General features: G+C 35.5%; 2 protein-coding genes across 4 annotated transcripts in view; one reads left to right on the forward strand and one right to left on the reverse strand.

Annotated features, from left to right (window-relative positions):
* Positions 1 to 21,327, forward strand: part of METTL15 (methyltransferase like 15) — a 194,845-nt gene that overhangs the window by 164,071 nt on the left and 9,447 nt on the right. The window lies entirely within an intron of this gene.
* On the reverse strand, positions 18,910 to 19,408 carry LOC118664947 (40S ribosomal protein S18-like). The gene has a single exon (XM_036325700.1). It carries the CDS (start codon positions 19,373 to 19,375, stop codon positions 18,917 to 18,919), a length of 459 nt encoding a protein of 152 aa, XP_036181593.1. The 5' UTR covers positions 19,376 to 19,408; the 3' UTR covers positions 18,910 to 18,916.

Genomic DNA, 21,327 nt, shown 5'->3' on the forward strand with positions numbered 1-21,327 from the left:
GGGAGAGAATCAGATAGATCCTCTGTGTTCATGAAGCTTATAGACCAGTAAGTGACTGAATAACAACATGGTTTAAGAAGCCTATATTTGTAGTGAAAAACCTTCTTATTTATTGTAGTCTGAAGTTATGAATGTGTGACAAGTAGAAAAAGCTGATGCAAGTATAGAATTATATAATATAGTTAAGTATATACATATAGACTTAGTATGAGAAAAGAATTGAATGTATCTCAAAAATTTGCATGTTCATTATACCTTGAAATTGTAATGTTTTCAATATTTTTGTGTTAAGTACAGTATTAAAATTAACTATACCTGTTTGTTTTTTAACGTTACTATAGAAGATAACATGTGGATCATAGTTTTATTAGATGCATTGCTCTAGGTGATAAGTATTGTGAGGCCACTGCTGTGACTTCCTTACTCATGACTGAGCCCACAGTGCTTCTCACAGTTTCCTCCCTGAGAAGGCATTTAGTAACTATTTTTCAAGGTTAATGTATAAAATAAATAAAATGCACAGAGATCAGGAAGATTCTGCTGTTATAGAGTTTGTAGTCAGTGAAATAACATCAATGTTAGTAAAAAGTTGATGTTTGGTCTCATGGACCATGACTCTCCCATACCAATATGGTCTAATATCAACACTAAAATAAATTAGAAAATCACATTGCCCTCCCAGTACTGTAGTTTATTCATCTTCAAAGTGAAATAATATCTGTTTCCTCCCTCATTCTTTAGTGATGCTGTGAATAAAAGTAAAACTCTGAAAAAATATTTTTTATTAATTAAAAAGCTTAAAAAATGAGAAACTATACATATAAAAACTCTCAAGCTCTTCAGCAAAAAAACCCCAAAAAACTTATGCACTTAATTTTGAGAAAAATGGCTGTGGTCTAGACTTTGCAGAATTAATGTATATTTGATTTGTGTAGCCTTAAAAACAGGATTGATGCGAGACATCTCTTTGAGTAAGAAGTCTGATTTATTTTCCTCAATAAGCTGTCCATATTCTATGTAAGAGCTAATCTGTATTCTGTTGCTCTTTCCATTCTGTCGATACATCAAGGAAATCACCATTTAATCTTAATTGTTAAATTAAATCTAGTTTAATAAAATATATTAGTTTAACTTTTGGTTCTACAACTTACTTTCTATATAAACTTGAACAGAACTTCATCTTTCTCATCTTGAAGTGGAAGTGAATAATACTTATGATGATGATCATTGTTATTTTTGTTTAGCAAACATAACCCTACTAATTATTTTTTTCTTAAAATAATATTGATATTCACTCTCAGTTTCCAATCTGATGCCAAAATCAAAGAAATATACCAATCACTTTTCAGATCATTGGGGTTTAGATTCAAGTTCACAAAATAGATAATTAATTCACTGATAATAAAAAAAAAAATCACAGGAGGCTTATAATATCAATTTTTGAATGGGAAAAAGGAGATGGGGAAGCTTTTCAGATATATTTAACTATTGTTGATTAAAATGTGCATACTTATTATTCTTTGCCTGAAACTGTTATGTAACTTTTATTCTGACTCATGAACTAGGTACATGGCTAGAGCTTAATGAACACTTGTTGAACAAATAAATCAATACAAAAAAGATGTGTACATTCCCAGCCAAAGTTAAATGAGAAAAAAGGTGGGAAAGTCTAAGTTGTTAGGTGTTACTGAGAATCAAGTATATTCTGCTCTTCACTTTGAAGAGGAGGGACACCCTGAGCATCAAAGTCCTCAGGGAAAACTAAAGTTGCTTGAGGAATAAGTGAGATTTCCCAAGACACAGACTCAAAAGTCCTCACATTCTATTTCTTTTGTTTGCTTTGTGAACTTGAGCAAGTTACTTATGTCCTCTGATCCTCATTTACTCATTTGGAAAATAGGGACAGCTAATTCTTGTTATGGCCATTTATTGGAAAGTTCTCTGTGAATTTTAAAGTGCAAATACACTGTATGCATTGCGTTCTCTCTTTTCCAGAACTAGAGCTCAATCTGGTGCACTACACAGAACCCTGAGTGTGGCTTTCTCCCCAGGAATACCTGTCCATAGCCACACAGTGTGATCAGTGATAGGCTGATACTTCTATTCCAAGCTGTTCTTCCTATAGGAGTTATGGGATTTTTAGCAAAGAGAATAATAATCATTTTCTGCATTGGTACACGTAAGGAGTATCTTTTTCACAGTAGCATTGGAGGTTCGTGCCTCAAGTTGTATCTGAAATCACTGTCTTTTTCTAGCAAAGTTTTCAACAGCCTTCAAAAGAAAAAATAAAATAAAACATTCATCAGTAGACATTGCTATCCTAATTTAGTGAAACATAAACTTTTTCCTGATGAAATTAATCAGACTAGATTACCATCCTTTTACTATTTCAATAATCTACATGTTACCTCCTCCATCTTCTCCATAAAGCACTCTTTATATTAGCATTTCCATGGTTAAGAAATAAATGACGGTGTCAGAGAGCTCGGTTATCGCCCTGGTAGAAAATGGTCTGGATGTCACACCTACTGTGGAGTTTAGAAGGCTTGCCAGTGAGTCACAGCCACCACTGCCACTGCCTGTGCTAGTGGACTTATTCTTCTGTCACTTTAAATTTCTTGAGTCCAATCTGTAATACACAGTGCGTGTTAGCATTGTAACTTCATGCCAACTAAATTATCAAATGACATTTCATAAGTAAACTTATTTCTTATTTTAATAAGTAATCTTCCCAAGAGACATTCTGTACAATGAATCCAACTCAGAAGAGAATGAAATGGGGGGTGAGGGGGGGCACAAAAACCTGAAAATCTTTCTTCCTCCTAAAAGAAATTTGACTATTCTCAGTTGAAAGTGCCAAGTGAGGACCTGGGAGTGTTTCAATCCCAAATGGCGTGGCCATGCCTAATTTAATAATTATAATGTTAATATAATAATACATTATGTTAATTAATAATTAGTGAATCCTAGACACTATCCTAAATTATTTTCATGTGTTAACTCACTTAATAAGAACAACAACTCATCAGACAGATGGATTTTATCCTTATTTTACAGATGAAGCACAAAAAGGCTAGGTAATTTGTCTCTTGTCAAGTAGAGCTAGAATTGAAAGCTAGTAATATCACTCTAGGCTCTGTGCTCCTATTTGTAACCCATATCTAGATCCCTTGCTGATGATTAGGATACAGCATGAACTGTCCAGCCAGCATTGCTCAGTGGTACAGCTTTGACTTATGAACCAGAAGATCACAGTTCAATTCCTAGTCAGGGAACATGCCCAGGTTACAGGCTTCATCCCCTGTAGGGGTAGGGGGTGCAGGAGGCAGGCAATCAGTGATTCTCTCTTATCATTGATGTTTCTATCTTTCCCTCTCCCTTCCTCTATGAAATCAATAAAAGTATATATTTTTTGAAAAAGATATAGCATGAACTGTTGCTGGAGAATGCTGACAGCTCTGTCTTCCAGGATCTCACATACTCATGTGGGACACAGTTGTACAAGCAACTTCTATTGTCCTGAGATAAGTACTGTATATAATAGAATCATGAACAAAAAAGTATGGGAACCAAAAAAGGGAACAATTGATTTTGATGTGGCAAAAGGGTTTGAGTTATTGAAGAGAGAGATTGGGTAGACCTTACAGACATTGAGACCTTTGAGTAGAGCCTTTTAGGGGGAGAAATGATGGTTATTTAAAGAAAAGTCCCTGACATCCAATAGAAACTCATCAAGTGCAGAAATGAAAAGATGAAAGAACAAAAATAAATAATCAGGTAGTATTTCAGCCAGTTGAAGAGAATAAAAGACAGATAATACAGTGTCCAATCCCAGGACCTAATACATTTCTAAATGCCTAGAATTCCCTCATTATCTGGGGATCCTCTGTCCTAAATGTGACCTTGAGTTGGGTCTGATTCTTAGTACAATTAGTAATTCAGCATAACCAAGTCCTCTAGATCTTCCTGATTCTGGCTGCATTTCAAATTTCATCTATGGAATAAAAAAAGGAAATGCATCATTTTACCTCTTTACTCCATTTCTTATTACTTTATACTTTGTGTGCTTCTGCAAGTGAAAATTAAAGTGATCTGGCATTGTATGTTCTGCACATTAGCAGTTTTCACATTGATATTAATTTTGTGAAGATCATTATAAATAGCCTGGTCATTTTGTTCTTCTCTTTATTGATTTAAAAAAGAAGAAAGATTATTTGTTTGTGTAACTATTACTCAGAAGTTTTAAGAATTTGGTGGTAGATATTTGCAAGAGCTCTTCATTGGAGAACCAAAATCAAGTAGTTTTACATATTAATTGTACTACCAACTTATTTTTTAAAATTGACATGATTCAGATTTTATCTAGATGGTAGGTATAATGACATGGGTTTGCTTCACCCAAAAAAGTACTGAGAGGATCAACATTGTGCAGCAGTATTCCTAAAAGTAGTCATTTCAGACATTGACTATTATTTTGGTATATTGGGAATGGTCTTTGAAGAAAGCATCTGTTTTTATTTTCAAAGTATAAAATGTTCAAATCATGCCAAAAAAATGTCAAAGAAAGAAAACCACAAATGTTACTACGTTGTAGAAATTAAATATTATATTTCTAGTGCTGGGAAGGGGGAATAATGGTTGAAAAAAGTTTGATGTCCAAACTTTAATCATAAGTAAAAATTAAGAATAATACTTCCAAGTTATTTTCTATCATCTTTTGCTATCTGCTGAATTAAAAAATTATAGACTATGTAGAAAAGATATTTCTCAGAAATTAAAATAGAGAAATCTATGTTAACTTTTTATGACTTGCCTTTCCCTTCTCTATTTTTGTTTCACTATTTCCCAAATGCTTTCATTTCTTTTATCCCTGTAATCATTACGTCACTATATTGTCTCACATTTTTTTTAAAATATATATTTTATTGATTTTTTACAGAGAGGAAGGGAGAAGGATAGAGAGTTAGAAACATCAATGAGAGAAACATCGATCAGCTGCCTCCTGCACACTCCCTACTGAGTATGTGCCCGCAACCAAGGTACATGCCCTTGACGAGAATCGAACCTGGGACCCTTGAGTCTGCAGCCTGACGCTCTATCCATTAAGCCAAACTGGTTAGGGCTGTTTTTAATCACTTGGAATCACTTCTATCATATTATAACCTGGAGCATAGATCATCTTTCCTTACATGTGTTTCGTATAATAGCATATAGGACACAGTAAGCAATAGGATACATTTGCTGATTTTCTACATTTTGCTAATGTATAATTACTCATTTAATTACTTTCTTATCAGCTGGATTATAAGCTCTATGAAAGCAAAAATTAGGCACGTCTTCTTCATTGCTACATCCTCAAGACCTGATACAGAAATAGGCTTATAAAATTGTTTAATTAATTATTTCTTGAATGAATAAGTCAATGTCCACTTCATAACTTTGTGATGTTTAGAAAATGGGGAGGCTAGAGACAACTAATAGAGAAAAATCTTATAAACAACCAATTTCTTCAGCATTTGGGCACTTTCTATTGGTCGGTAGACTCCAACCTACAATAATAAGAGAAACTTAATTTTCCTGACACTTATAATATCTTTCCTGTTCTCTAGAGGGTAAATCAGGTTCAGTATGTCATACAATACTATGTTAGTCTTCTGTATTTTCAATTTCCTCGTTAGCAAAGCAGGGAATTTAAACCAACATTGAGGTGAGACACTTATTTCATATACATATTCCACATTCATTTAATCATCAAGTATTTACTGAGTCCACTTTGTGCTAGGCACTCATGAAGGAACAAAAGTGATTAAGGCAAAGCTTTCACCTCAAAATTAACAAAAAGAAATTTTTACTAGTTAGTAGTCTTCACAGTTGGTGCCTTTTTGCATATATCAACATGTTTACTTTTTTTCTTTCTATCTTAGCTTAAAATTACTTCTTTCTTGGATCATTCTCTTTCTTATCCAAGTACATATTTGGAGACATTTTTAATGAGGCTCCATTCTCATACTTTGTCTAAATGTATCTTTATTGTGACCTAACTTTTGAATGATAATTTAGTTGTGTATGAGGTTTATAAGTAATTGTCATGTGCTGGGTTGTGACTCTATTTTTATTGGTCATTAGTTAAACGGTGAGCTTCTTTAACGTTTCTTCATTCCTGGAAATATAAGAAATTATTTCTTTCCATATCTACCTTCTCCCATTCTTTTGAGTTCTGTATAATAGTTATTCACCATGTTCTCATATTTCCCATTCTTTGTATCTGTGTATTACAATCCAAGTAAGATCCTTTTCTAATTCACCAAATTTCTCTTAAAATATACCTAATCTGTTTAACCCACTTGTTGAATTTCTAAATTCACTTGTCATTCCTAAAAATTCTATTGTTTTTAAAATACGCTTGTTCTTATTATTTTATTATAGTCTGTATTGATTATTTTTCATTTATTTTTAATGTAGCAAGTATAGTTATTTCCTGTTTGTGCTCATTTGTTCTATTACCTCCAGTTCTTCCTGTTTATTTCATCTGCTGATTTTATACAAACATACACAGAAAATGTATCTAGCGAGCGCATCTTCAGTGGGTTATACATACATATCCTTTTTCTGGAACCCAACATGTGGTTTAATGCCTGCTTTTTCCTTTCTTCCCTTCCCGTTTCCTACTTAATCATCTACCAGCCAAGCAAAGGTGTCATGTTAGGCACTTTAGGTTGCAGAAGTCAAAGACACATTTAGGCAAACTTAAGTAATAAAACATTATCATTAGCTATACATGACAGTAAGAAGAAATTGTTATAAAGCTATTCATACTAATAGGAAAGATAGTTATTTAAGCTGCATAGCCAGGTCTCTGAGAGACTAGACAACAACTCAGGGGTTATTTAGGGTACTACACAATTTCCCCATTAAACTATTATGTTGCAGAAAACATTGTTGATTCCCTGCTTTAGTCAGTTACCATTATTTTGGTTTGGCTACTCTCTATGTCTAGCTTCTAATAATTACAATTAACTTTTTTGTAGGGTTCAAGGTTACTGCTTACTCAGATCTTTTATTTATGTTTTTTACTGTCTCATGACATCTACTTATATTGCTTTTATTCTTTCTTTTGGTTTCTGCTTCTTTTGTCAGTTGCTTCTGTCTTGCTCCATTCTTTCGCCTCTCTCTCTCTCTCTCTCTCTCTCTCTCTCTCTCTCTCTCTCTCTCTCTCTCTCTCTCCCCCTGTGATTCAAGCTCCCTAAGATAAAGGATCTAATTTGGCCTTATTTATCCTTAGCTTTTCCTTGTTTGGCAAAGTTTTACACTTGCTCCATTTTAAATGGCTGCATTGGCTCATAGGTATTTATGTGGTGATAGCATGGTGACCAGAGCTTAAGGAACTGCCTTGGACAGTCCTGCTCATTTGATAGATTCCTTCTTAGGATTGCAATTATTTAAATAATGCTTCAAAGAAGTAGTTCTTGAAATTGGCTATAACTAGTAGTAATTTTAATTTTTCTTCAAAAATTTCATCTACCTGTGTAAACAAAATGTCCCCTATAATTCATGTCTTTGTAAATAAACTGTTATCTTAAGTTAACTTGTATGTCTTTGAATGTGCTATATCTTTTGCCTGGAAAAAAAGAAAACTCTTCTTTCATCTCCACTGGTTGAAAACATCGTCACTTTTAAGGCCCAGCTTAAATGCCACTTTATATTTTTTCTGATTTCTTCTCTGATCTCCCAATTTGGGTGTTGTCTCTGATTTAAACTACCATGGTAGTTTTTCCATCTTTTCTCTTCCCTGTGGCAACGAGGCATGGCAGGAAGAACACAGGCTTTAGAGTCAGGCAGAGCTGCATTCAAATCCTGTTTCTGCTATTTAATGGTTGTGTGATGTCAGCAAGTTATTAATCTCTTCATGTCTCAGTGGGAGAGATAAATAATTATTCAAATAAATTATAAATTGTGTAAATGTCATGAAAAAGTACAGGGTAAATGAGAGACTATAGTAGGGGGACACAGCCTGGTTAGGCATTTTGGGGAGACCTCCCTGAAGAAGTGTCCTTTAAGTGAAGAGTAAGAATAAGAAGCCAAGTGACAAGTCAATAAGAGAAGAGTTTTCAAGACAAAAAATAAACAAAGGCCCTTCACTTACTCTCACTTTTTAAAAAATAATTTCATGTCACGATTTGTGCCCTATTAATAAGTTTAATGCTCATTGCCCTATTTCTACTGTGACATTTTATAACATAATTTTGATGTTGCTAGCATCAAGCTAGTATATCTGTTAAGCTATACCACTCTAGTAATTTACTAACCTTTTCTGCTAAAACAGTGAAATTTTAATAAACCAGGACAAGCACTGCTCTTTTGATTCTAACATTCTTTTTGATTCTTTACTTTTGATGACTTCCCTTTTTCTACTTTTCTTGCCTTTTAGCAAAATTTTAAAGATTATGTGTGTCTGTGTGTGTGTGTGTGTTATAAATTTATATTGCTATATACTATATATCCCTGTGATATGTTCCTAAGAAGTCTAAACTCTACTGGGATATTGGACATCTAAACAAATAATTCTAAAATGAAGCAGAATATTTTGCCTTTCCCATTATCTATGATGGCATATCTCCTCTTTCCCTGTTGCCTCTCTGATTATACTTTTTCAGTACTGTTTTCTTTTTCTTTCTCTGCTTGTGCCTTTATTTATTTTACTTATTTATTTGCTGGGGTTCAATCCATGGTTCCTTTCTCACTATACGTGTGATGGACATCTACATCTGTTTCCACAGATCTTACATCATCGGCCTGCCCATCTATAGCTCAAGTCTTCTGAACTTTAGACCAGTATTTGCCACAACTTTGTGAACATAGCAATCTATTTATCCCACAAGCATATAAAGTTCCATCTTCCAAATCTCACCTTGCCTAATGCCATTTTGTTTCCAATGCACCTCACCACATTTACCCAAAAGCCCAAACCTTTAAGTCAAACTTGAGCTGAAGTAAAAAAGTACATCACTAAGACTTTTCAAATCTGCCTCGAAATTGTCTCTTAAATACTTCTTGATTTTTTGTTTGTTTCTTTTACTGCCATTGCTTTATCATCGTTGCTATCTGTACTTAGTCTTCTAACTGTACTAAGTACCTTTTGTTCCTCCAAGCTCCCTCCAGCCCATGCTTTACCATAGTTATATTTATAAAATTCAAATCTCATAGTATCACACCCCTTCTTAAAATCCTTAATAGGCCCCCTATCATCTGTAGAGTAAAAATTAAACTTAACATGAAAAACAAGGCCCTCATTTTCTGGCTTCTGCCTGACTTTTTAACCTAATTTCTCCATCACCCTCTCCTCTCCCCTACCTCCCCACAGGCCATGTCTACACTAAACTGCTTCCCATTCCTGTTCCTAGAATGCACCCTCTGCTTTCTCACTTCCATCCTTTTGTGTATGATCTTCCTCTGCAGGATATATCCTTCCTCACCTTTCTTCTCCACCCACCGAGCCCTCCCAAAATCTCTCCATTTTTTTCAAGACTTGGCTTATACCTGGCTGGTTTTGTTCAGTGGTTGAACATCGACCCATGAACCAGGAGTTCACAGTTCGATTCCAAGTCCGGGCCCATGCTTGGGTTGCAGGCTTGATCCCCAGTAGGAGGCAGCCGATCAATGATTCTCTCTCATCATTGATGTTTCTATCTCTCTCTCCTTTTTCCTTCCTCTCTTTGAAATAAATAAGTTAAAAAAAAAAACATTTAAAAAAAGGAATTTGTTTATATATCATTCCTTTGGATCCTTCTGAACTTTCCTTTTTGCCGTCTCCTGAAGTTGCTCACTTTTTCAATATGTCTTCATATACCTAATGAACTTTTGCTTCATTACATGGTGTCTACCTTTTAGAAAGAGTGAGTTCTTCAAGGATAGACTGACCATATCTCATGTACCTGAATAGTCTCAGCACCCATCTCTTAGGGAATATGTTAAAGGGGTCAACAGGCTGGGTTAGAGAAAGCAAGAACTATTAAGTCAGGTAGATTTGAACGGCCTCTGTCCTTTACTCGCTTTGCAAATTGGGCGTTTTTTACCTTCTGTGAATCTTTGTTATTTTCCTCTGCAAAATATGGATGATAATAACTGACTCACAGGATTCTTGGATAGCTAAATAGAGACCAATTCTAGTAGATATCTATTTTTAAAAGTATATATTTTATTGATTTTTTACAGAGAAGAAGGGAGAGGGATAGAGAGTTAGAAACATCAGTGAGAGAGATCGATCAGTTGCCTCCTGCACACCTCCCAATGGGGATGTGCCCGCAACCAAGATACATGCCCTTGACCGGAATCAAACCCGGGACCCTTCAGTCCGCAGTCCAACGCTCTATTCACTGAGCCAAACCGATTTGGCATAGATATCTATTTTTAACTTGTTGAGTGAACACATAAAAGTGAGTGAGTGAGTAGGTGATTGAGTAAGGGATTAATGAATGCATTTGAGTGAATAGAATAAATGCTATAAAACATTTTATAATGGACTCACCAGGAAAGACTTTCAATACAAGCAGCAGCTGTCTTGGTTAAGATGTCAGCACACAGAACTGCTAGCAGTCTAGGAACTGGGACCTGAAGCTTGGGAAGCAATGTGAGAAAAGCATGCCTTTTTTATTGAAAACATTATTTCGTGCTATTCCTTTACCCATGGTCAGCAAACCACGGCTCACGAGCCACATGCAGCTCTTTGGCCCCTTGAGTGTGGCTCTTCCACAAAATACCACGTGCGGGCGCACGTACAGTGCAGTTGAAACTTCGTGGCCCATGCGCTGAAGTTGGTATTTTGTGGAAGAGCTGGTATTTTGTGGAAGAGCCACACTCAAGGGGCCAAAGAGCCGCATGTGGCTCGCGAGCCGCAGTTTGCCGACCACTGTTTCTCTCCATTTTTATTCATCACATTAAGGAACTCTAAGGATGGGCTGGCTGCCAACTCATTCAAGGTATATCAGCATCTCATTAGTCAATGACAAGTTACCCTCACACAATAAACTCTAGGCTTAGATTTTGAAAAGAGAATGAGGTTATTATTAATAATAACATAAATTATTATTGTTGAATGGAAATGTATATTGTCTATTATTATGCAATGAACTATTTTAGAGACAGCATATATTAAAGTGATTTTTTCCTTTAAAAAAGTTAAGGTTTATGTGGAGTTCACTGGAAAGGATTGGTCAGACTCTGACTCTAGACCCCTGTGGGCTGGTGGTACTTATCTCAGATTTTGAAGCTGAGAATGATAACCTCACAGGTAGGATTTATAAGTTGGTGACTTCACCTCTGTACTCATTAGATGCAAAATGGATTTTGATGACAGATTCGGTTTATTAAGCCAATATGCTACATTGCTATATTGCTTACCCATTTTTCTTTACTGGTCATTTTTTGTTTATTTATTTGTTTGTCTTACTTCCTCATTACCTTTGCATTAGTGATCCAGGTTCATGTCTCTGCATTCTACTGTGTCACTGAGTAATGGAAAAAGAAATTAATTTTGTAATTATACAAAAACTAGGATTCAAATTTCAGCCCTACTATTTCCTGTTTGAACTTGGATAGTTTACATGGCCGTTCTAATTCTCTCTAAGATAGGGATAATGGTTCCTAACTTATAAGATTGATGTGATGATTAGAAATTATATTTTTAAGCTACCTATCCTAGTAGTAGACATATGCTAGGCTCTTGACAAAAACTAAAAAAATGGAGAATTTATCTTAGCTAGAATCTACTATACAAACATGCAAAAATAATTAAAATTCATGATTATATGGAAAATATTAGATGTTCTCTATTATAAAAGAAGCATTTTCATTTATAATTCATACAACATTGTTAAGAATTGTAAATTTTAAAAACCTATAATACCGTTCTACCACCATAACACAAATATTATAACTTTGCATATTCCCTTTATCTGTCTCTATTCTCACATTTTTTTGTTTGAATGTATATAATTTTATTTTTTCACTTGATATGTTATCATGTTACTTAATTTTTATGCCAGTATACTACATATCAGTAAGAAATACATAATGTATATTGATTATATTCTAATAATCTCATTATTAGATTTTTAGCTTACCTTCTAGTGGAGCCTATTATTAAAAAGCCATATGATAAATATTATTGTGCATATTTAAGGGTTTTTTTGACGGGGGGAGTACTTACTTTCTAGGCTAAATCCCCTAAGTAAAATTAATGAAATGTTGTTTTTCAAAATGGATACACAGCTTTTTAGAAATCAAAAACCTTCATTGGGCATTATCTAAATCACTGTTCTTAAACAATTTAGGATAGAACATGCAGAAAAATAAAAGGTGGGAGTGACCAAGTCATTGTTAGACTTGATTGTGGTTGAAAAAAGGGAGCTATTTATAATCTCCGATTTGATTAAAGTCTATATGCTGATTGAACCTTGGAGAAATTGAACATTTATTCTTTAATTCAGTTAGATAATATTAGTCTTTCAACAAGCCTGTTATGAGAAAAATGATAGCATACAGTCTTGCCTTTTGGAAGTAACATACCATTCCTGCCTTCTGGAAGTTTCTATTTCAGTGGAAGAGATAAGTATATTTTTTAAAATCAACATAGTACAGTTGAAAAGTGTAACATTGTTGGTTACCTTTGCTACAGGAAGGTGGGCAACTGTACCTTGGAGCATGAGGATTAATTGTGAGTGTATGCTGACCTCACAAGAAAAAGGGGAGCACTGTTAAACACCTTTTCTGTTACCATCTCCTAACTCTGGAAAGTGTAAATGGCCCAATGTTGAGAGCAGACCTGTATAAAAACTATTCCTAAAGGTTCAAATAAAGCATCTTATTATGGGTCATAAATATGCTACAACTTTTACTTACAATTCTGCTTTCAGTTTACAATATCTGGCAAATAGGCCTCAGTTCCTTAAAGATTTCATAATTAAATTTAATATTGATCACTAAATAGGTAATAGGAATCATGATTCAATGTAGGTTGTCTCATCTGTACTAAGCATTTTAACACATAGGTTGTATAGAATTATTAAAAAATAATTTATGAAAAATATCCATTCTTTCCTTTAATTCTGAGCATGTTTCTTATCTCATCTCAGCAGGTAATGTTCCTTGTTACCTTTTCTGCTCAAGCCTACAACTTTATTTTTTCCCTAATGTAGGAACATTTGTAAGCCTCAGCCACCCATAGTGAGATCATGTTGTCATCAGACTTAACCTGGTAGGAGTTGAGGATTAGATGAGACTCCGAAGAAGTTTAAAAAGAACCTCACTGAGTAAAGCCAATTTTATCCAGAACGATTCGAGTTCACATTTTAATTAACAGTTTGAAATTTGTAATATTACTTCAGTTTCAGATGGGTGAGAATTTAACACTATATTAAAGGAGCCCAGGCAAAAGGACACAAGTTGCGTCACAGAGACTTATTAAATGTGATGGAAATTCAGCAAACGAATGCTGGCAAACAGGTGCGAGAGCTGAATTAATTTTTAAACCCTACCACTCAGGGGGAATTGCAGTGCATCACGTTGACAGCCACAGCACGTTGTTAATTTCATTCACAAGCTTAAAAACCTCAATACATTTGAATATGTGAACGTATTAAATTTTAAAAATTGTAAGTAGCATAAGGGTGTCCCAGGACTAAAAATGATAATTTCTCTCTGGGACTTCCAGTCATTTGTCTAGCCAGAAGCATGGTGTTTTTTTATGAATGAAATCTATCTTACCACTTCCACATACAAATTGTGTTCTATTATTATATGCAGTGCAGGCTGTTCCTAAGCAAGGTTTTCTCTTACTTTTAATATGAAATCCCTTGTGAGTCAGAGGAAAACTGAATGCTCACTGATCCAGTTTCCAAATTCTGCTGTCATGCATGAAGGGGGTTCTCAATCTATATTCCGATGGTGCTAAGTGGTGATGGTACTCCTGGAGTTAAAGAAAAAGACAGCAAAACATAACCAAACGAACAGAGGCTTTTGTGGTGGTATCATTAAAGGTCATATTTGTAAGCTGAAACCTCACTGAATTTGATGTTTTCACCAGGAGTTGACCTATTCTGAAGTCCCTGGTATACTTGAGAATTTGATAGAAGCCCTGGAGTATCTCTACATAAGACTGCACACACACACAGCATGTTACAAAGTTTTCAGGGAGTTCATGAATTTCCACATTCAGAATGCTGTGTATGGTGCATCTTGATCTTTGTCTGAAACTAGAAGAGTATCTCTTAGTGGATTGAGTGGATTTTCTCCCCTGCCACCTACTGTGCACAAGGCCCTAGACATGGGAGTGGGGATAAAGGAAAATAAGAAAAGATCTTTAGACTTTTATAGCCTAGTAGAGGTTCATATACAATAGTGTAGAGTGGTAACTTGTTTGATGGACTATATACAAAAAGTTATTTGCAAAAGCTTTTGGAGACGTCGCCTTAGTGAGTATTAAGGATGAGTAAGTAGAGAGAAGAGCATTCTAGACTAAGAATGAAAGCAAGGAGCACCACTCTGTCATTACTAAAATTGTGTGTTTACAAGAAACGTGTAATAACAAATGTATGGAAAATCTTTTGGTTTTCTCTCAACATTTCTCAAGACACTTTAAAGAAAAAATAAAAAAAAGCTGGGTTTAGCCATCTGAGACCCTTATTATTCCTAATCGTACACAGGCTTGTCCCCTCATTTTGTTTAGCTGGAGAATATTAAGCACTCCTTTTTTAGAACATAAACACAAATATAAAGGGCCCCCTTCCTAAGAGGTGAGTCAGGAAAAGCCCAGTAAATACTGCATTGGATGAGTCCACAGTCTTAATAAAAAACACGGTAATCAGTACTTGCCCAAATGTCTTTTGATAATGGCACCAGAAGCAACTGTTTCTTTTTAAATCCACTATCAAGAAAACTGATGAAAAAGAGAGACAAATGCACAGTCTAATAACCTGAGCTAACAATACGTTATTTTCAATAGAATGAAAAGAACAAAAGCCGCAGGTATTCATTACGGTTCCCAGGGTAAGCGACCAGGGCAGTGGCTGCCTTCACCAGATGTGCAGTCTCCAGGCCGACAATACCCATCTTCCCCAGGGAAATGGGGAGAGAAAGCTAAACTCTTGCAACTTGATGCAAAGTGATTTGGGTTCCATTACAGCATCTCTCAGTAAAAGGCTATTCAGTCTTAGAGTAAAGATTCCACACTCATTTTCTCCCAGAAAATGAGATTGTTATATAAAACACCAGACATGGAATCAGAGCTTCTGGAAATCACTCTAAACCATATGATTTCATCTTAACTTCCTTAAATTCTAATCAGGAAAAAGGAGATGATATGGTTTGGTGAACATACCATCTTAAAGTTGTTGCCTTGTTTTGGGCACATTTAAAGACAAGAAAACTCAAGAACGTCCTCAAGAAACTGAGAAATTACAAACGAATAAAGTATGTTTGTTTGTTTGTATGCTGCTCTGGGCTTCCAGGGTGTTTCTCTGGTGAACTAGCCAGAAATGTTATGCCTTTCTTCTGGGAAAGTTAGAGTCACTCTGTAGTACAAAAAAAGGGCGTGTGGGGGTCGACTTCATGTTAAAAAGAGCTGAGTTTCCATTTGACTTCTGTGAACTTGAGAAGAGTCATTTAACCCCTCAGTTTTTCACCTTTACATGGAAATAAGGATATTTACTTCTTACCTCTCTGAACTCTTATAGGGATTTAATGACAAAATTAAGATATGTGAAAGATGATTAACATAAAGCCAACTTTCAGTATTTTCCCAGTTGTATAAACCAGAAAATAAATTCTATGGGATAGATAGTTGTTATTACAAATTAAAAGTATCTCTTTCAAAGAGTTTAGAAATGCTAGGTAAACAAAGTTAAATAGTTATCTACAGAGTTCTTCCATACTAATGGGCATTGTGGATCTCCCAAAGGCAGGTGTAGCATGCTGCATTTATTACACTTACTTGACAACAGACACTTGGGGTTGGAAGCCTACTTTACAGCTCTTTCCCCAATATTTACATACCATTCTCCTCAATGGATGTGAGTTTTCTTGAGGACAAGCACTACCTCTTCAGAAACATTTTAATCCCCAGTGTTTAGTACATTGTGTATAATAAATACTGGCTAAATGAATGAATGTTGTATTATTATTCAGGATGTAATTACTGATTTTTACTAAATATTATTGGTGTCAATTTTTATCTAAATTTCTAGTAGCCTCAGATTCTATTTATTTAAGTGGACTAAATATACTGGGTTTTCAAACCTGAGAACACAAAGGGTATGGTTTAAAATGACTCACAAATACATCTTATCCTTGTGGAACTATGCTTACAAAAGAAAACCGGTGCAGGAAAGTGCTCCATGAGAACTACAGCAAAGGAATAAGAAAAAAATGGAGAAAAAAATTGTGTGATTAAACAGCCAGAATAGAAGTTGTATACTTGGGTGGCAACAGAAATCTGGAAGTTTAATTATGGGAAATAATTTCCTAGCCAGGTGAATGCAATCTGGAAGTTTTAAGTTAATGAAATGATGGTTCTTACAATTTTTACCATCAGTTATTAAAAATAATCAAGGTCAAACAAAAAATCTCATTCCTATGCCATGCTAGATCTTCATACTTTTAAGGTAACTTTATAAACGTAAAAGGGCACCTTTAAATTATATGTAAGGAAAATTTTGTACTTCATTTTGGATGCTGAGACATTTTAGTCTGATGTCCACATCAATACACATTAATTACTCAGATGCTTCAGGAGTATTCAGAAGCCCTCTATCCCACCTACTCTGTTAGTCCAGGACGACAGTATAATTAGTTTGGCCTTGCCTTCAAATCAACACATCAAATTCCTTCCTCACCTACCATTTTACTGCTGAGAATAGTAAGTAAATAAATGTGTGAATGGCATTTCTTAAAGTGACTACTTCATGCCAAGTATCTATAATAATAAAAGCGTAATATGCTTCCTGACTAAGCCAGGGCTGCAGCCGCCATGGCTGTGAGGGAGGGATCCAGGCAGCTGCCCAAGGCTGCAAGGGCCTACTCTTGCTCTTGCACGAATTTCGTGCATCAGGCCTCTAATATATATATATATATATATATATATATATATAATTCCTATACTTCTATACACACACACACACACACACACACACACACATACATATATACACACACACACATACATACATACATACACACACACACACATACATGCTGGTGTTCCTGTCTGTTTTCTTTATTTGATTTTCACAGTAATACTATAAGAAGAGTTATCTTCCAGTGAGGAAACAAACTCAGAATTGTTATTGCCTCACATTAAACAATCAGAAAAATATAAAAGATCTGATCCATGAACCTAGTTTCTTCTTTCTAAAGTTGGGTGCCATTTCTTTTACCATGTTGTCTTAATATAAGTATTGTCATTTCTTATGCTTTTCCATAGGGATGATTAAAATGTATATGTATAATCAGTACTTACAAAGAGCCCGAGCATGACTTAGGTGAAGACAACTATTACACTCTAATGAAGAACATGTAAAATATTAATGGGAATGCTATGTTCCCTGATGGCTTTGATATTATGATAGTGTAAGTTTTATCCAAATCAATTTAGAAATTTACTGCAATTCCAGTCAAAATACTTATAATTATAAATGTTATTGCTTCTAATTTTAATTTGGATTAATAAATATATGAATTACCCAAGAAAAGTTGAAAAGAAAGGAAAGATAATGGGGTGAGAGGAACTTACCCCACCCCATAGTCAAATATACTAGAAAAATCAAAAGAAAGAATCATCCGGTATTGGCAGAAGAATTGAGAACTATATCAATGAAACACAACTGAGAATCCAGAGGCAGATCTGGTTTGCATATAAAAATGTAGTATGTGATCAAAGTGGTACTTCAAATTAGTAGGGGAAGAATGTACTTTTAAATAAATATGATAATTGGCTATATAGTTTGTAAAAAATGAAGTTAGATCCCTATCTCATACCACACTAAAAATAAATTTCCTGTTAATTAAATACTTAAATGTAAGAAATAAAACCAGAAATATACCAAAAAAAACAGAGTTGATAATCTGTAGTCTTGGAGTAGGAAAAGTCTTCCTAAACTTGATAAAAATATTAAAAAACTTGAAAAAAGTCTATACAGACATTTTTATTTCTCTATGGCAGAAAACCTCAAAGTACAAAGGCAGTCACATTCCAGGAAAGATATTTTCATTTCTATATGAGAGACACAAGGTTAATGTCTTTATTTTATAAAAAGCTCCTTCAAATCAATAAAGAAAAAGCAACATCACATTAAGAATATGGACAAAGAGTTTGTTCAAGCAATTCATAGGTGAAATCAGATGGTCATTGAATTTGAGCAGATCAGATGCCCAATTGCACTAACTGCCAAAGAAACACAAATTAAAACAACTGTGAGCTATCATTTGCCTACTATTAGACTATTCAGGGTTAAAAAGAGTAATAGTTTTTAGTACTAGTGACAATATGGGGAGACAGACTCATATACAATTGATGGAAGTAAATTGGTATAATCTATTTAGAAAGTAAATTTAAAAATATTTATCCAAATTTAAATGGGCATAAATAGCCTTTGACCTAATGACTCTAATTCTATTGTAACAGGTTCACATACAGTTAAACAAATATTTTTCACAGATTGTGACTGTCTTTTTACTTAGACGAGTTTTTCTGCCATGAAAAAATTTAAAATGTGCAGTTCACACGTTTACTGCAATATTTTTTGTGATAGAAAAAACATCCTGCCCTGGATGGGGTGCTCAGTTGGTTGGAGCATCGTCCTGTACACTAAAAGATGGCAGGTTGGATTCTTTTTTTTTTTTTTTTTTTTTTACGAGGCCTACAGACTTATTTCTTCTTGGACACACCCACAGTGCGACCCTGGCGGCCTGTGGTCTTGGTATGCTGGCCTCGAACACGAAGACCCCAGAAGTGGTGCAGCCCACTGTGGGCCCGAATTTTCTTCAGCCGCTCCAGGTCTTCACAAAGCTTGTTGTCCAGACCATTGGCCAGGACCTGGCTGTATTTCCCGTCCTTCACATCCTTCTGTCTGTTCAAGAACCAGTCTGGAATCTTGCACTGGCGTGGGTTCTGCATAATGGTGATCACACGTTCCACCTCGTCTTCTGTGAGCTCTCCTGCCCCCTTGGTGAGGTCGATGTCTGCTTTCCTCAACACCACATGAGCATATCTTCGCCCTACACCCTTAATTGCAGTGATGGCAAAGGCTATTTTCCGCCGCCCATCGATATTGGTGTTGAGTACTCGCAAAATGTGCTGGAACTTCTCAGGAATCACTAGAGACATGGCGGCAGTGGCGAGCAGGCCTCCTGTGGAAGAGCGGCAGGTTGGATTCTTGGTCAGGACATATCTAGATTGCAGGTTCCGTCCACAGTCCTGATGCCTATGGGAGGCGGCCAATCAATGTTTCCCTCTTGCATATATGTTTCTCTCCCTCTCTCTCCCTTCCTCCCTCCTTCTCTTCCTCCCTTCCTCCCTCCCTCCCTTCTTTCCGCTCTCTCAGAGCTCAAGGTCAGGAGATGAGGTCAGAGAAATGGAAGTAGTAAGCGGAGGTTGCATATGACATAGGGACATTGGCCAAGGTAAGAACTTCCGTTTCTATTTCATGTGACAGGAAGGCACTAGTGGTTTAAACAGTGGAATGGCATGATCTAATTTTTGTCTGGTGATTAGGTAGAAAAGATGATGATGGCTTGATAGTGGTGGGGTTGGTGAGAAGTGGTGGAATTCTGGACATATTCCGATATAGAGCTGTCAGAATTTGCAGATGTGAGGGAAAGAAAGAGTAAGGATATGAAACTGTCAAGAACCTAAAAAAAATACCAATGACAGCAAACCTGATCTGGAATGTAAGAATGGAGTGCCTCTAATGAGGCAGAACTATTTTACAGGTGTCTTGAACATCTAGCATCAGTGTCGTCTGTCATTGATTTTCTCAACATCAGTGTGAGTGAAATGCCAAATAATGTCTCAAAATTGTATTGAAATGAGAACTTATCCCATAGTGGACTTAATGTGCATATACTTATTTTTAAATATACTTTTTAATCTTTATTAGTGGAAGTATTACATATGCTCCCCTTTTGCCCCCACTGACCCCTTCAAGCCTGCCCCCACCCCAGGCCTTCACCACATTACCATCTGTGTCCATGGGTTATACATATATGCATACAAGTTCTTTGGTTAATCTCTTCCCACCCATCCAAACACCCCTGCCTTCCCTCTAAGATTCAGCAGTCTGTCCCATGCTTCCATGCCTCTGGATCTATTTTGTTCATCAGTTTATTTTGTTCATTAGATTCCACAGATGAGTGAGATCATGTGATACTTGTCTTTCTCTTACTGTCTTATTTTGCTGAGCATAATACTCTCCAGGTCCCTCCATGCTATCTGAAAGGGTAAGAGATCCTTCCTTTTTACTGCTGCATAGTGTTTCATGGTGTAAATGTACCACAGCCTTTTTATCCACTCATCTTCTGATGGGCACTTGGGCTGTTTCCAGATCTTAGCTAATGTAAATTGCACTGCTATGAACATAGGGGCACATACAATCTTTCTGATTGGTGTTTTGGATTTCTTAGGATATATTCCTAGAAGTGGGAGCACTGGATCAAATGGCAGTTCCATATTTAATTTTTTGAGGAAACTCATACCGTTTTTCATAATGGTTTCACCGGTCTGCATTCCCACGAGCAATGTACTAGGGTTCAATTTTCTCCAAATCCTTGCCAACATTTGTCATTTGTTGATTTGTTGATAATAGCCACTTTGACAGTTGTGATTTGATACCTCATTCTCGTCTTAATTTGCATCTCTCTGATGATCAGTGACTTTGATCATTTTTTCATATGTCTCTTGGCCATATATATGTCCACTTTGGAGAAGTGTCTATTTAGGTCCCTTGCCTATTTTTAATTGGATTGTTTGTCTTCCTTTTGTTAAGTTGTATGAGTTCCATATATATTTTGGATAGTAATCCCTTATCGGGTGTATCATTGCCAAATATGTTATCCCATACAGTGGGCTCCTTTTTGTTTTGTTGATGGTTTCTTTTGCTGTGCAGAAGCTTTTTATTTTTATGTAGTCCCATTTGTTTATTTTCCCCTTAGTTGCCTTTGTCCTAGGAGATGTATTCACAAACATACTGCTATGAGATATATCTGAGATTTTGTTGCCTATGTTTTCTTCTAGGATTTTTATGGTTTCACAACTTACATTTAAGTCTGTTTTCCATTTTT

This window comes from Myotis myotis, unplaced genomic scaffold (genome assembly GCF_014108235.1).
Source record: "Myotis myotis isolate mMyoMyo1 unplaced genomic scaffold, mMyoMyo1.p scaffold_m19_p_10, whole genome shotgun sequence".
Taxonomy (NCBI): domain Eukaryota; kingdom Metazoa; phylum Chordata; class Mammalia; order Chiroptera; family Vespertilionidae; genus Myotis; species Myotis myotis.